Source organism: Amaranthus tricolor, chromosome 2 (genome assembly GCF_026212465.1).
Source record: "Amaranthus tricolor cultivar Red isolate AtriRed21 chromosome 2, ASM2621246v1, whole genome shotgun sequence".
In the NCBI taxonomy this organism is placed as follows: Eukaryota; Viridiplantae; Streptophyta; class Magnoliopsida; order Caryophyllales; family Amaranthaceae; genus Amaranthus; species Amaranthus tricolor.
Window position 1 is genome coordinate 32,698,821 of NC_080048.1, and position 15,753 is coordinate 32,714,573.

Here is a 15,753-nt window from a genome sequence, read left to right on the forward strand (position 1 = left end):
TCAGAATCGGATTTTATGTCCTTCGAGTTTGACTCTCAGACCTCCGACGAAGTTGGATTATGAATTGTTTTTAGATTCAAATTTGTTTAACAGTAGTACAATACACAATCTCACAACAATAATGTTTTTTGAATTGATTATGATTTATCCAAATTCTATGTAACAAATAAATATAGTTCGACCAATTGAACTTAATAACTTGAATATGCTATGATTCACTCAAGTTCTACTTTATAATAAAAAGCTAACCTACAACAATGATGTCATTAGAACAAGCTTATTAAACTTTTAATAATGATGGAATCTCAAAGAAATTCTTCTATGATAGGGTTTAATAACTCTACCATCAATAATGAACGCAAAAATAACAATCAAAATAGACATGTTTATATTCATATATCAATCCAATGCAAATTTGTTTAAATAAATTAAAAATATAAATATTTGTACGATGTCGAAATCAGATGCTAAATTGTAGTAGAGTTCGAGTCAAAATTATTGGATTTTCTTATGAAATTTGATCCGACTTGGACTCAGAGTATACAATGGTTTTGAAGTCGGACTTTTTTCTTACTACATTTAATCTATTCTCTGTTCTTGTTCTTGTTCTTGTTCTTGTTCCTGTTATTGCTCTCCCCGACCTCTATGCTATCCAGATATTCTTGAAATAGTCAATTGAGTGAACTTTGACGGCATGACCATAAACGTTTTATAAAATATTATAAATTGATGAAGAACTCAAGATTTTCGGTTAGGGCAATTACCACTTTTCCGGATCCAGTTCTCCAAATACTAAACTCCTCCATAGATTAGCGCATTAGATTGTGTTTAAACATGAAATGTTACAAATTTTATGATACTGGCAAATATAAGTAATAATTAATTGACATCATGATTTAGAGATGCTTCACCATGTTGTTCATGAGTCATGACCAACATTGATGCATTACGCCTTATTGAAGGGCTCTTCTCTTCAAATTGTGTTTGACTTTTTTGGATTTTAATCAACAATTCTCCATAAATCATTGTCACAAAAACATTTATGTCATATCTGCCTTAATTCGTCTGGTTGCACTCTGTTTCTCTTAGAAGTTACAGTTCCTGTGAAATATTTAGGTGACCTTGTGTTTGGTTGACATACATTCCAGAGACATTGGCAGTTGAACTTCTTAGAGAGTGGAAAGTCCTATTAAGTGTAGGGAACTTGATAATCATGTCCTGCTTAGTCACTACTAATTTTTGTGTCAATTTAAAGTTTTCCTCGGCTTCAACTTTCTCTTCGTGAGCTTATGTGACCAAATTGGCCTTTCTGTATGAAGTATTCCATGATTTTGGCCTAAGGTGAAATGCTTAGGAAGATGGGTCGAAGTAACATAGTCTTATGATGCAGTGTTGAGAATCAAAGTCAAATAATAGACCGTAATGTTTATTGCAATGTTTTCTTAACCACTACAATATTGGATGGGTAAAAGTTAAAACTATTGTCACATATGAATCCCTTTTGTAATTTATATTATACTTTATAAGTTTGTTATAGTAATTGGTACTCCAAACTGAAGCATAATATATTTTGTGATTTGTGATGATAATTCTATGTTAAGGCCATTTTATATCTCATTCACTGTTGTGAATTACTTATGATATGCTATTGCCATGGCAATGATAATTCAAAATTGGATGATTGGTGATACCACTATCGATGATGAGTTACAGCTTTTGAGAAGTAAAAAACAAGGTTTGTGTGCACTAGTGGATGATCTAAACATCCAGCTTGAGGCTGACGAAATGCAGCCTGGCAAGAAACGCAAGAGGGTAGTGGGAAATTGGTTAAAGAATGTGGAGGAATTGCTCATCGAAGTGCAATATTTCGACCAAGATGTTGAAAGGGGTTTATTTTCTTCAACTAAGAAGTTGAAGAGAGAAGTTTTGAGCCTTGAACGAGAGATGGAAGATCTAATGGAGCAAGGAAAATTTCCTGGTGGACTTACGTTAGATGATCATGCATGCTCAAGTGTGCCACTAGTGACAACAAATTTGAAAGCTAAGTTATTTGAAGAAAATATGAAGATGATCTTGTCATGGTTGTTAAATGAAGATTTGTGTAGAATTGGAGTTTACGGTCTAGGAGGTGTTGGTAAAACAACACTAGCAAAACATATTCATAATAAGCTTCTTGAAGGTGCTAAAACTTCTATGCATATTTATTGGGTGACTGTATCCCAAGAAAATACTATAGCTACTCTACAGAATAAAATTGCAAAAGCTGCAAAAGTTGAACACATTTTGCTTCAAGATGACGATGATACTAAAAGAGCTGCAAACTTATATGCTGCATTGAAGAAGAGGAAGAAAGTAGTGCTTTTCCTTGATGATATGTGGAAGAACTTTGAGGTAGAGAAGGTTGGAATTCCTGTTGGAAAAGATGAATGCAGGAGAAACAACTGGACAAGGGATACACCATTTTGAATGGACTAATAAATGCAAGCTTGTTGGACTTGGCTAATTCTAAAGTAACTTATCTGAATATGCATGACTTGATTGGAGACATGGCCATTAAAATAGGTAGAGAAACTCGTCATTTTATGGTAAGATCTGGATTACGGCTAACTAGAATACCAGACAATAGAGAATGGACAGAAGACCTGACAAAAGTTTCGTTGATGCAAAATAAGATCTCTGAAATTGAGTCCAATGTCTCACCAATGTGCCCTTCTCTAACAACATTGTTGCTAAGTGATAACCCTTTGAAGTATATCCCTGATATGTTCTTTTTGCATATGAAGTGCCTACGTTTTCTCATTATAACTCGAGCTCCAATGGAGAAGCTTCCCAACAGTATTTCTGAGTTGGAGAATCTCTCAACTTTGATAGTAGTCGACTGTTCTGAATTAATCTATGTGCCCTCTTTAAAGAAGCTCCTGAAATTAAGAGAGTTAAATCTCAGTCTCAATGACTTGATACAAAAGTTGCAAAAAATTAGGTTAAATCTGTTTTTTGAATCCAAATTAGAACGTTTTGACCCATTTTTTTCAACCTTTTTTGTTCAATGGCTTTCTTATTTTAAATTTTGTATTTTGAGTCAATTTTTCTCTAAAAAGGTATATTGGTGCATTTTTATGGTAAAATTTTTTTTATAAAAAGGAAAAAATAATTAAAATTTTTGAAAAAATTCTAATGAAAATTTCACGTGATAACGTATTGGATTTTATACGGGGTAGACAAATTTTTTAAAATTCATATGATAACCTCAAGGTTTACCAAATAAAAAACTCCATGACTTTTTTTGATAAAAAAACGTTTGATATCTGTAAGTTTTCACTCATGAGCTATAAAAAAACCCTAACTTATCCCTTTCAATTTATGGCAAGAGCTAATTTATTTTTTCCCCCAAAATACAAACCCTAGCTATTTCTCCCCAAATCTTCGCCATTTTTTCTATCAAATCAATCCAAATATCTTGAATAATGGCTTATTTTCATTGTTCATCATCAAATTATTTTGAAAGTTTACATTAAAGTCGCATTGATAGAGCAAAAAAATTTTATTGCATACCACCAAGGATGGTAGAAGTGAGAGTATCAGATTCAAAAGCTAATCTAGAGCGTATGTACATATTCATTGTACTACGAGTAATAAATTATAGAATCAGTATTGGATATGTACATATAACATATTCATTGCTTAATTATTTTTATTTCTGTTTTCATATAATTATAGTCATAGTCATATTATATCGTTTTAATATATAAATAAATCAAAATCAAAAATAAATATTTACAATATTTTAAAATTATAAGTTATATTAATAAATAGGAAAAATTATCGTAAATAGTACAACATTTCACTGAATTTACCTATAATAATATGAATAATTGATTAATTATGAATAATATAACTAATAAGGTTATTTTCCACTAGCAAACTTAAACCTATTAGTTACTTACAATTGTAGGTCATTTTGTTAAAAAAAAAAAGAAAAATAAAAAACGAAACAAAAACGCCGTTCCCACCCCTTCACTAACCCATCCCAAACCCCACCCTCTGAGCCACTACTGTTCCACCCCTCCATGGTGCCTCCACCCCCACTTCCCTACCCGACCCCACCCCTCCTCTTCCCCATTCGCAACCAATTCCTCTTCGCGACCCTCACCTAAATCTTCCACCCACCACCAAATATCCAAAACCTAGTTTGGTCATCCACCATGATACCCAAATTCGACCACCATAGAATTCGGTATTGGTTTTGTTTGATGGGTTTAAATGATTTCGGGGAGGATACTTAGATCCGACCACCATAGTAGTCGTTGGTGAGGTTTTGTTTGATGGGCTTAATTGATTTCGGGGAGGGAGTTTCTTCGTTGGTTGGGTTTTAGTCGCGGGGTAGCTTTTGTTAGTGTAGTAGGTTGGGCTGGCTATGGTGTGGTGGTGCTGGGCAAGGGAATTAGGGCACTGAAAGTAGGGAGGGGTCAATGACATTGGGAATGTGTGTGGGTTGGTTTTGACGGAAAAGGGTGGGTTGGGCGGGTCGTCGATAGTGTGTGGGTTGGGCGTGTCGCCGACAATGGGTTTGCTCGCAGTGGGGACAGTTGGGGGTGAACGGGTGAGTGGAGGGAGTAGGATGGGAGATGGGATTTTGATTTTAAATTTTTTAGTTCTATTCATATATATTTTCTTAAGTTTTTTCTTTAGATAATCTTCCTCACGCATCAGCTGGTATGTAAAGGTAATTCTTGAAAATATTTTTTAGCATTTTTGGAAAACATTTTGGAAAATATTGAACATGTATGAATTGAGGCTATAATTCTTGAATAGAAGAAACTTTGTTACACTTTTTTATTACATTGGATTTTCAATACATGAAGTTCACTTGAATACTCTACATCTTTCTCCCACTTAAAAAATTTGCAATCTTGTGCCTACATTTTAAATCAAATCATGAAATCCTAATTGATAAAGAAATTACTTTAGAGGTTCAAATGAAAAGAGGTGCAATTGATGTTCTAGATTGAGATGATGACGAAGGAGAATACATGTTAAACATCAAATTATTTTAGGGTTCAAATGAAAATGGAAGAAAAAAAAGAGAAGCTGGAAGAAGTAATTAAAATGAAAGAATAAAGTGAGAAAATGAGGTAAAAATCTGTAAAAAAGGAATGAAACTGATGAAGGAGATGAAGCCTGCTGTCCAACGATCAAAAATGACCTTTTCTCCCAGTTATAAACCGATCAGGTATACCAGCGGAAAACACATGTTAAAGTTCGTATTATTCATGGTTAATTGAAAGTTCGTATTATTGTTGGGAACTCAGTGAAAGTTCGTATTATTCAGGGTAATTTTTCCAAAAAAAAAATAGTACAAGATCTCTTGCCTTGCCCTTTACTACTCCCTCCATTTTATGGACTTTGTCGCATTTTATTTGGGTATATTTGTCAAGACATATATTAAAGTCTTAATATCTCTAATGTTGCATAACTAAAAATTATAAAAAAGTTGATATTAATAATCGTTGCGTAGAGACGAAACAAACAAGTTTCCACTGGACTATATTTTAACTTATAGATTAAGAATAAAATTCATAATAGAAGTGAATATAAATAGTGTCTAGAAACTAAATGGACTAGGGGTGTTTAATGGGTCGGATAAGGATTGGGTCGAGTTTAAGTAAATATGGGCTGGGTCGAAAAAGGCCCTTTATAATTAAAATGGGTCGGGCTTTGAAAGCCCGATCCATTTTTACTACTAAAAGGAGTATTTTAATCTCCATTTATCAATTTAGAACAATTAAACTATCATTTATAATAATTAAATTGAAAAATATTAATATTCTATTGACATTGTCATTTATAATATTTAAATTATATATTACTTATACTATTTACAAAAGTCCGTTTTCGACCCTTATTGAGGCTTTTTATATTCCGCTTCATTTTAATTATAATATAGACTGTTTTCGGCTCGGTCAATTTTTAATGCGGCCCTTACAAATCTCTTCAAAAAACGAGTTAGATATGGACTCAAAATGAAAGCCCGATCCATTGAACACCCTTCAATGTAACAAAGTCACTAAAATAAAAGGATTAATATTTATGAAAAAAGTACGGTTCAAAAAGAGAGAATCGTAGAAAGAATGAAAAATTTACAACGGTTTCCAAATGCTAATAAGGTAGAAAGGTACTCCTACATGGCTACATCTTATTAGTCTACTTCATTCAAATAATTATTTCTCTGTCTCAGATTATTATTGCATTGTAGAAGAATTTTTTTTTAGTAAACCCACTATATTTATATACACACTATGGACTCAAGTGTGATCTAATATATGACTTAACAGCTAATTTTAGACTTATTTTGGACTTAAACCTTAGTCTTAGATCTATTTTGAATTCTGAAAAAATAGTAAAGTAAAAGCATTTAAAACAAGCTGACAACATTCATTAGGAATTCTAGACCCACTAGAACTCGTAGATTTCGATTCGGGTATGAAATTATTTAAACCCTTTATGTTTTTGTCTAGATAAATTCGCTCAAAAAATTGAATTTCTATATGATTCTAGTTTTACTCAAATGAATACTACTATTATGTTTTTAATGCATCATCAAACGTTCTATGAAAGAAATAAGTGTCCTTTGATCAAATATAATTACTATATATAATTAGAACAAATTATAGAGATAAAATACATTTAGTTAATTTAGGTGGTTATAGAGTTTTGCTAGAAATCAACTATGATTTGTATCTAATAAGATTAATTTACAGCTATTATAATCTCGTTCTATGAAGTCACACATATAGGTATCAATTAGATAAAATTTACAGCAAATTAACCCTTAATTTTTACTTAAAATTAAATTTGTTGTGTTTATGTCGAACAAACATTGAGTTTGATGAATTAAAAAACCAAAACCTTTTTGTAGAGGAAAAAATTGAAATTTTATTAAAGAAATACCATAAAAAGAATGACAACATTAGAAAAAATACACTTAATTCATCACTCTTGTTGTGGATGGGCTATAACAATGGTGAAGAACAAACAAGAACAAAATGCACAAAGAACACCCAAAAACAAAGCACTACAACAATGGACAATAAACACAAGATATATGACATATCTATGGATACCTCCCCCTCAAACAACACTTTCTCTCATTAATATATCAATATACATTAATGAGAAGCTACACACAAGCTTTGAGAACACACTCACAAAGCAAAGACCTCACCTTTAATGGTGGTCTCACACAAACAACCTAATACAACGAAGAGGGAACTCTAATGGATGAACCCTAGTTGCCTCTCAAGTATTAGTCTCTCCTTACTCCTAATAATGCTTTAAAACTCCTTATATAGTCATACAACATATTAGAAAACCCTAAGACTAAAGCCTTAAAAAGCCCACATCAAACTGAGAACAAAAAACAGAATCTATAATTTGCGACTTGTTGGCCACTCGACCTGAGCAAGGCTGCTGGACTAGGTCGAGCGAGTCTTCAATAGCTATTGACCTTCGTTGTGTGTTGCTGCCATGCTTGAGCAATCTTTCCCTCGACTCATGCCTTGATCAAGACACTCTATGCTTTGCTCAAACCTCTTTAAATCATCTTTATCTAACACTTGATCAAGTGATCCAAATCTTAGCATCTCATTCGCCATGGCACATCCCACATCACTCTCAAGTGTGCAAGACATAACATGAGCTATAAAATGCTCAAAGTCATCTTTAATATTGTGAGAATTGACTCTTGCTTCAACAACTTTCTATTTGTGATTAGTTTTTAATCTATAGATTAAAGCATAATCAAATGAAATCTTGTTTGATTCATCTCATTGCAAAGATTATTAATTTTAAAATTTTTTAATATTTTATTATATATAATTAGAGATATTAAGAATTAAATTATTGTATATCGAACTACGTGAAAAACAAATAAATTGGAAGTGAGGAAAAGTACATGAGTATGCTGTTGTGATTTGATTGAATTGGCTTCGCACGAGTGCAAGAGTGCCTAGCAGGACAATAGCATTGTCTGCTTAGAGCAATGGAACCGATGAGGATGTGCATGTGGTTTTCACATCCTCTCAACGTGGCTTTTCTCCAACCTTTCATTCTTTTTAATTTCAAGGTCCATCATCTTCTTAACTGATTTCTTTATTTGGCTGGTCTTTAATTTGATTGACATTGATTTTCTTTGGTGTAATAATTTGGAAAAGAAACACAATCTTCCGTCTCTTTGAGGGAAATTACTAAAAAAAATTTTCTAAAATTCTTTGACAATTTTTTTAAAGATCTAGTCTAATTTTAAAAATTATATATTTTTTTAACAACTTTGTATGTTTAAACAATTAACATATACTACGTAAATATTGTTGTTCTAATTTTTTAGGGCTCTATGCGATTGAACATGTTGAAATTTTTAGAGCCTCTTACAGTGGAAAAAGAAGAAATAATTAAGTATTTTCAAGAAAATTTTAAATTAGAGGACAATAAATCATTTATTAAAATAATATATAATAAATATTTAATTTAAAAACTAAATTCAAAATAATTTATCAATTTTTAAAAGTTAAATTAAAAATAAATTAAAAATAAATTTGAACAAAAAGTATTCAATATGAATTGTTAAAAAAAAATTAATTACTAAAAAACTGACAAAAGTGCTACCATATGATAAACAAGGTAAAAAAGTGGGCCATGTATGTTGTATCTCCAACAACTGACTTGATGTTTATGTGTCTAACTAGTAAACGTCTACTTGATGATAATCGCAGTCTGGGGAGGGAAAAAAGGCGATAACTCATACCCATAAAGGAGAGTGTAGGGAAATAATCCCTAGACTAGAACAAAAATTCATTGTAATAGATATAACTCATACCCATAAGGAAGCATTTTAAGTTCTCTCTCCTCTTCATTTCTGCCTCTTATTATACCTCAAATTTTGACATTTTTTCCGCCGTTGAACACTTAAAAATCTTGATGAACTTATCCTTTTCTTCTCTTGAATTCATCTGTTCTTCAATTGTTCTTCGAATTCATCTCGACACACTCACATAAATCATTTCTTATTCAAGTTCAGTATACTTGTTGATTTCATTTCTTTCTTGTTAGATATGATTTGTTTCATCATTGGTTATTCTTCTTGATTCTTGAATACGAACAGTGTAACAAACTCAAAATTCTTAATCATAATCTTCCGATTAATTATTCTGAATTTTCAGTTCAAATCTCTAATCCTTTTGTTATCCATTTTAAACCATCTTTAATTCCTAAACCTTTTCCGATTTTGTAATTTCTTTCAAATATTAAATTTTAAAAAAATATTATTTTGTTTAAAATCTTTTTATAAGCACTAAAATATTATTTTTTTATTTTATAGTACGAAAAGTAAAATTTTATTATTATATTCACGATTTTGTGAAACGTTACGTTTTAACTGTCTTCCTTAAACTAACATTACTACTTATTATTTTAACCTTATAACTTTGATTTAAATATTTTATATATAAAAATAAGTCGTATTTTTATTATTAACTTTAAGTATAATTTAAGCAAAATTTTCTAAGTAAACTACATATTTTCATTATCAAATTTACCCATTATTTTAAAGTATATTTACTTGTACATACTAGAACAAAAATTTGATGAACCAAAATCCTTTCTATAGTAACCCATGATGTTAATCACTTACACAAGTTATCACCATTTCTTTACACAAGCTAACCTTCTTCTATACTCCAAACTCTTACACATTCACTTACACACTCTAACTCTTAGACATTCACTTACACACTCTAAATCACTTATACAAGTTAACCTTCTTCTATACTCCTAAAATACTTTTTTCATACAATCTAATAAACTACAAAGTTGCCCAAACCCATTATAAATACCCCCTTAGCCATGAGATTACTTACACCACCATCATCAAATCTTTCTAACATTTTTTCTTATATTTTCACTTTATTTAAATCTTACTACCTTAATACTTTGCATATTATTAGCTAAATCATCATCATTATGGAGCATTATTGGGTTATTTCTTTTGGGTACTTAATGTATTATTATTTTTGGAGTTTGCATTTAATTATTTTTGGAGCTTAGAAGATCATCATTATTTTGAGAGTTCGGATTAATTATCTTTGAAGCATTATTATCTATTTTGGAGGGTCTTATTTCTTATTATTTTCCTAATTAGTACTTAGTACTAATCCTTGGTGTTAGTATGGTATAACTTCTTACCCTACTCTTTTTGTGGAATTTTATATTATATTTACCTTATAATATGCAAAGTATGAAATATGTAGATATGTTTTAGTAGGAAGTTAGTTTAATGAAATTATGATTAAGATTATATTCAGTATGCTAAAAGTATTTTTAGTATGTTAATTTAATAATCTTTGAACAATTTTAGGAAGGTGGGTGCAAAATTATATTCTACTGATATTAAGTATCATTTATGTTATAAACTAATGCTAGTATGTTAATTAGTTAAGTGTTACATTAGGAATGTTATTATCTTTTTTATGTTAGAATTTTTATTAATATGTTTGTGTTAGTCTTCAAACTAGTTTATATGGTTCTAAGTTATTTTATGAACGTATTTTACTAAGTATGATTATATTAAGAATATTGTTATTATACTTTATTTTGAGATTTAAATTATTATTTTGTAAATGTAGCGTATAATTTTCGTATTTTGAGCTGAATAGGAAGTTATACTTGGCGTTAAGCGCTGACCGATTCAATCAGCTGTCATCTGTATCATGGATGACAGCATTTTGCAGGATTTAGTTCAGGTTCTGATCCAGGCCGCGACAATTACTATTTATCGAGAATTTAGCTGCTTTTTGTATCTTTATTGATGACTTGATGATGATGTATTTTTTTTCATTTTTAGCAAACAATATTTCTTATTAGATGTAATATTTATTTTTGTTTTAAACGGTTTCAGTTTTTATAATTTAAAATTTTTAACAGTTTGACATTTTGAGACTTCTGCAATATTCTTATATTAAACATTATTATTAAGTGTTAATTATGTATTGAGATTGTCGCTCCTGTTACAAACAGTTTCTTTTGTGAGTATGAAATGGCAGAAAAAAACAATTAGGGTTTAAAAGATGCATGTTAGGGTTTGTTACTTTGACCTAAATTTCGTTGTTTTTGAATTAGTTTTTTTTTTTCGTATTTTTATGTATGGTTTGTAATTTCTTTTTTTTACAATTTTTGATTTTATTTTTGTTTAATATGATTTTTCATATTTTATTATTGTCTTTTATTTTGTAGTTTTTCATTTAATCTCTACATTTTTTAGGTTTCTTTTTTTTTTTTTGATTTTTTATTTTTTTTAATTAATTTTTTACAGTATGGCAAGAACAATGGTTGGCTCTGGAAACACAAGAAAGAGAAGGAGGCAGGATATTGTAATTGGGCAACATGAAGCTAAAAGGTGATTAAATACTGATAGTATTTTTTATTTGTGTCATAGTGTCTTTTAATTCCTTATTGATAGTTTTAGTTCAGGTAGTTGCATGTTCTTCATTGCCTCTTTGAACAACTTTTTAATTTCTGATGTGTATTGTTTACCTTTGAATTCTAACAAAAATGTAAAAATTGTTTCAAGATGTGCTAATAAATTTAACCTTGGTTTTTCTTTAAAAAAACAATTTAGATTTATTTTTCGAACTTGGTTGTAATGAAGACAAGAATAAGACAATTCCTTTTAAATTTAATCCTGGTTTTTCTTTCGGATTTGACATTTGAATTCTTTTTCTTAGAACATTCAATACAATTAAAGTTCTTAATCCATCTACAATACTTTGTCTTACTCTTGTAATATCTTTTGTGCTAGAATATTATTGTATAGGTTGTATCTCATTGTTAATTACATCATCCCAAGCATCATTACAAGTATCCTTGTGGGAGAAATATCACAAAAGCAAAGTGTATCTCAATTGAATTATGTATTTACCAAGTCATTCAAGTTATATTACAACTAAGATTAAGGGGGTAGAATTTATATGTCATGTAGATATACATTTATGTGTACAGAACACATTAAATTTAAATTTATATGGATGGACCATTATTTATAATAATTAAGTTTATATTATTATGTATTTTTTCAACAATGTTGAAATTATAATTAAATGGTTGTTCTTATTACTACTTATGAAAATAGTTATGAAATAAATGTATCCTGTATAAGAGGATAAATTAATGTGCATAGATATTGCATATTATGTTTTATGGTGATTTAAATTCCATAATGTTTATAAATCAAATTATTATTACTAGTTTGTAATAATATTTTTGGTATATTTATTTTGATAATGAAATGAATTGTGTATAATTATTCATAATTTATGTTAATCATTATAAGTTGGTTATAAGTATCTACTTGTAAAATTGTATGCTTCAATACAGGTGTATTATCAAGTAATTTGATAGTTTGTGTATGCTTTTAACATGAAGCATATATATTATGGTAACAAATTCCATAAAGTTTGTTAATTCATTTGTTATTACTAGTTTGTGATAATATAAGTAATTTCCTCAAGTTATACATAAATATTTGTATGAAATTCAATTTTAAATTGGATCACAAAAAATTGTAATTTCTATTTGTGATTGAATATTTACAAATGGGGGAAGTGTAAATTAACAAAGATAGTAGTTTTACTATGAACATCTGTCTAGGTTTTAGTCAAAGAAATTAAATTAATCTAGTTTGAGGTATTTTATAAAAAATTATTTTTAAGTAAAATGCACATTAAGGGAATTTGATGAAAATTAAAATCAAAGTGTATAATGGTAAGATTCAGTTAAATTACTCATAGGCACATCCTAGTGCAAAGGCTTATCGTTAAAGGGGTCATAATTCTTTATTATGTGAACATTGCGTTCTTATTTTATTTAGTAACCATAAGTAAAAATTCAATTGAACAAGCGTCAATTGCGATCAGATTATGTCAACTGAAATTCAATTGCAAAGCCCAATTCTTACTCGATTGATGTCATGTCTTGAATTAAATGTGGGTGTAATTTCTTTTTAATTTTGTAAGCATAAAGGATTATTGACCCGTAGTTGCTTCGGATCGTGATGAATGAGTTAGTCGTTCATTTAAGTTCTCAAGGTCAAGAGTAGAAGAGCGTTTGGTGATATCCATTGACGGGGATGCGTTATACATTATGAGAATCTACTCATATAAGTTTGATGTTTTGGCCGCTTCAAGTAGTCAAGATTACCATATCGACTATAATAAACTTATCAATAGATATAGACACGACCAAGATGATGTGTCTAAGTAAGGACTTTGTTATTAGTTTTATGTGTATTTAATCTTTGAGTGGTTAGATGGGCTAGTTGATTCAATCCGTAGAGTAGGGACATTATTCTAGTTGATCGCTTGTAAAGAGCTTATACTAGGCGTTAATTCAATTTGTAGGGACATTAGCGTTGATATATGAAATGAAATTATTTAATTATTTTGTAAAAGAATCTGGTTATACTCTAAATAGGGGAGGATTCTTGGACATTTAGAGTATAGAAAGACCTAGATTATATATACTACATACTAAGTATCGTAGTGAAACAAAATGCAATAATAGCAAGTCCAAAATATGCCTAAAAGCAAAAACACAAAATAGCAAAATAGAGGAAAAGGCCAACTCGGCTTCAAGGGAAGGTCGGTTCATCGCTTATTTCTAATCTGTCTCGATTTGAGATAGAATAAATGCTGACTCGGCTTTTTGGGCAATTTTAGAATTGCGGTTTTGTTATTTTATTTCATTAGTGTTGATTGACTTCAATTATCACTAATGATTGGTAACCTGCATTTGATGGTTAATTATGATGAAATTTTATTTGGTTTCATTGATAAGCATTGGATGAAACAACCAGCTGTTTCATAAACTAGGTTTGGATGAAATAAACTTGTTTCACAAGTACATTTTACTCTATAAATAGAGAGCCTAATTAACTTTCATTACAATCAAAGTTCTTTATTCATCTACAATACTTTGTCTTGCTCTTCAATATCTTTTGTGCTAGGATATCATTATATAGGATGTATTTTATTGTGAATTTCATCATCATCATTCCAAGCACCCTTGTGGAATAAATATCACAAAAGGAAAGTGTACTCACGTCTTCTATTAATATCAAGTTTCCGAGCAACTTGAATTCGTTATCGCAACCTTATCTTCATAGTGTCCATTTTAATGATCAATAAAGTAAGGAGTTGCATTGCCATCCAAACAAAAGAAATACAAATCAGTTTGTTTTAATTGTAATTTATATTTACATTATATTTCAAATAAGGCATAATTTTATACCAACACAAAATAATTAATCCAAACCAACATGAATAAACTCCTTCAAGATAGAGTATTTAGGTTGTAGCAATCCATCCAAGAAAATGGATTAGGACAAAGATGTATGGGGCCCATATTAATTAGTGGCTCTATTGAGGTGACAAAGTATAAATCGATGGGCATTAAAGTTGGACCTCGAGGTTGAGTTAATTTCTGTACCTAATGGCACTGGATATATTTAGTTATTACTACCAAACTCATTTACTCTCATCATCTTAGCATTAATTTTACACCTAGTCTTTTGAAAAACTGTATCTTTGAGAGACGTATTTTAAATCTAATCCATTAAAATTAGTGCCTATTTATTGTATTTTTAATGTCTATTTATATTATTCTTAATGCTTAATTACAGTATCTTTAATGTCTACTTTTAATATCTTAAATGTTTACCTACATCATTCTTGATGCCTACTTACAATATTTTAAAAAAATATATAATGGGTCAGCTCAATTACAGATAGTCTTTCAAAATGACTGTCTCTCACAAGAATTTATGTTAATTTTATATATTCAATTCAACCTGGAAATACTCCTTGTATCCTTTTGATTTTGCACCATGTCTTTGAAATTAAAAATGATTTGCAAAATTCTATCAACAAAAAAATAGCGCCAAACTTCAAATTAAAGAAAAAAAAATAATCATCAAATAATCTTAGATAAAGTACATGTATATTATAACTCATTATACATAGATCATACACACAAGTGTTTTGACGGGTTTCAAATACACTTGTTGGGGTCGTATTAGTTTGAAGGCTTGTGTGTACTTATTACTTAAATATTTTACCAATTTTATATATAATTTAACGATAGGTAATTATCAATCAAAGCTTTATTTATGTGCTAGATAGAATTAGCTTAGCCTTTTTAAAATCAATCCTTTTAATTGTCAATTGAAAAGCTCGATTTACTACTAAGAGTCTAAGACCCGCCATGATGTTGTTTGTTATGATTGATCAAACATGATTGATCGTCTAACTTAGTTTTATGATCAAGTTTTGTAATACATGATTGACTAAATTAACATGGTCAACCATTATCTATTATCATTAGTCAGATTTTGTCAACCGTATGTGTTATATCATTTTTTCAGTGCTCAATTTCATTATAAAAAATACTTAACACAAATAATAATATGAATAATATCAATATGTAACCTGCATGCTATCAAAACACAAATATAAAAATAAATATGTAAAGTCTTGAAGTAATTAAATGCAGAGGATGTTTTGAGCATGCTCAACATGTTAGATCTTATAGGGCTTAAGATATTATGACTTTTAGTATTTTTAATTTATAATATATGTTAAGTGTTTTCTTCAACTATGCATTATATATTTGTCTTTTCTCCATCACATCAATGTCAAATAAATGTACGAA

At 29.7% G+C, this 15,753-nt stretch overlaps 1 protein-coding gene across 1 annotated transcript; it reads left to right on the forward strand.

Moving 5' to 3' along the window:
- The first annotated feature begins 1,653 nt into the window (after nt 1–1,653).
- LOC130805738 (probable disease resistance protein At1g52660) lies at nt 1,654–2,466 on the forward strand. Its single transcript, XM_057670523.1, has one exon. It carries the CDS (start codon nt 1,654–1,656, stop codon nt 2,464–2,466), a length of 813 nt encoding a protein of 270 aa, XP_057526506.1.
- The last annotated feature ends 13,287 nt before the right edge of the window (nt 2,467–15,753 follow it).

Excerpts from the sequence above, each read along its gene's own strand:
- LOC130805738 (XM_057670523.1), top strand. The coding sequence starts at position 1,654 with ATGGCAATGATAATTCAAAATTGGATGATTGGTGATACCACTATCGAT.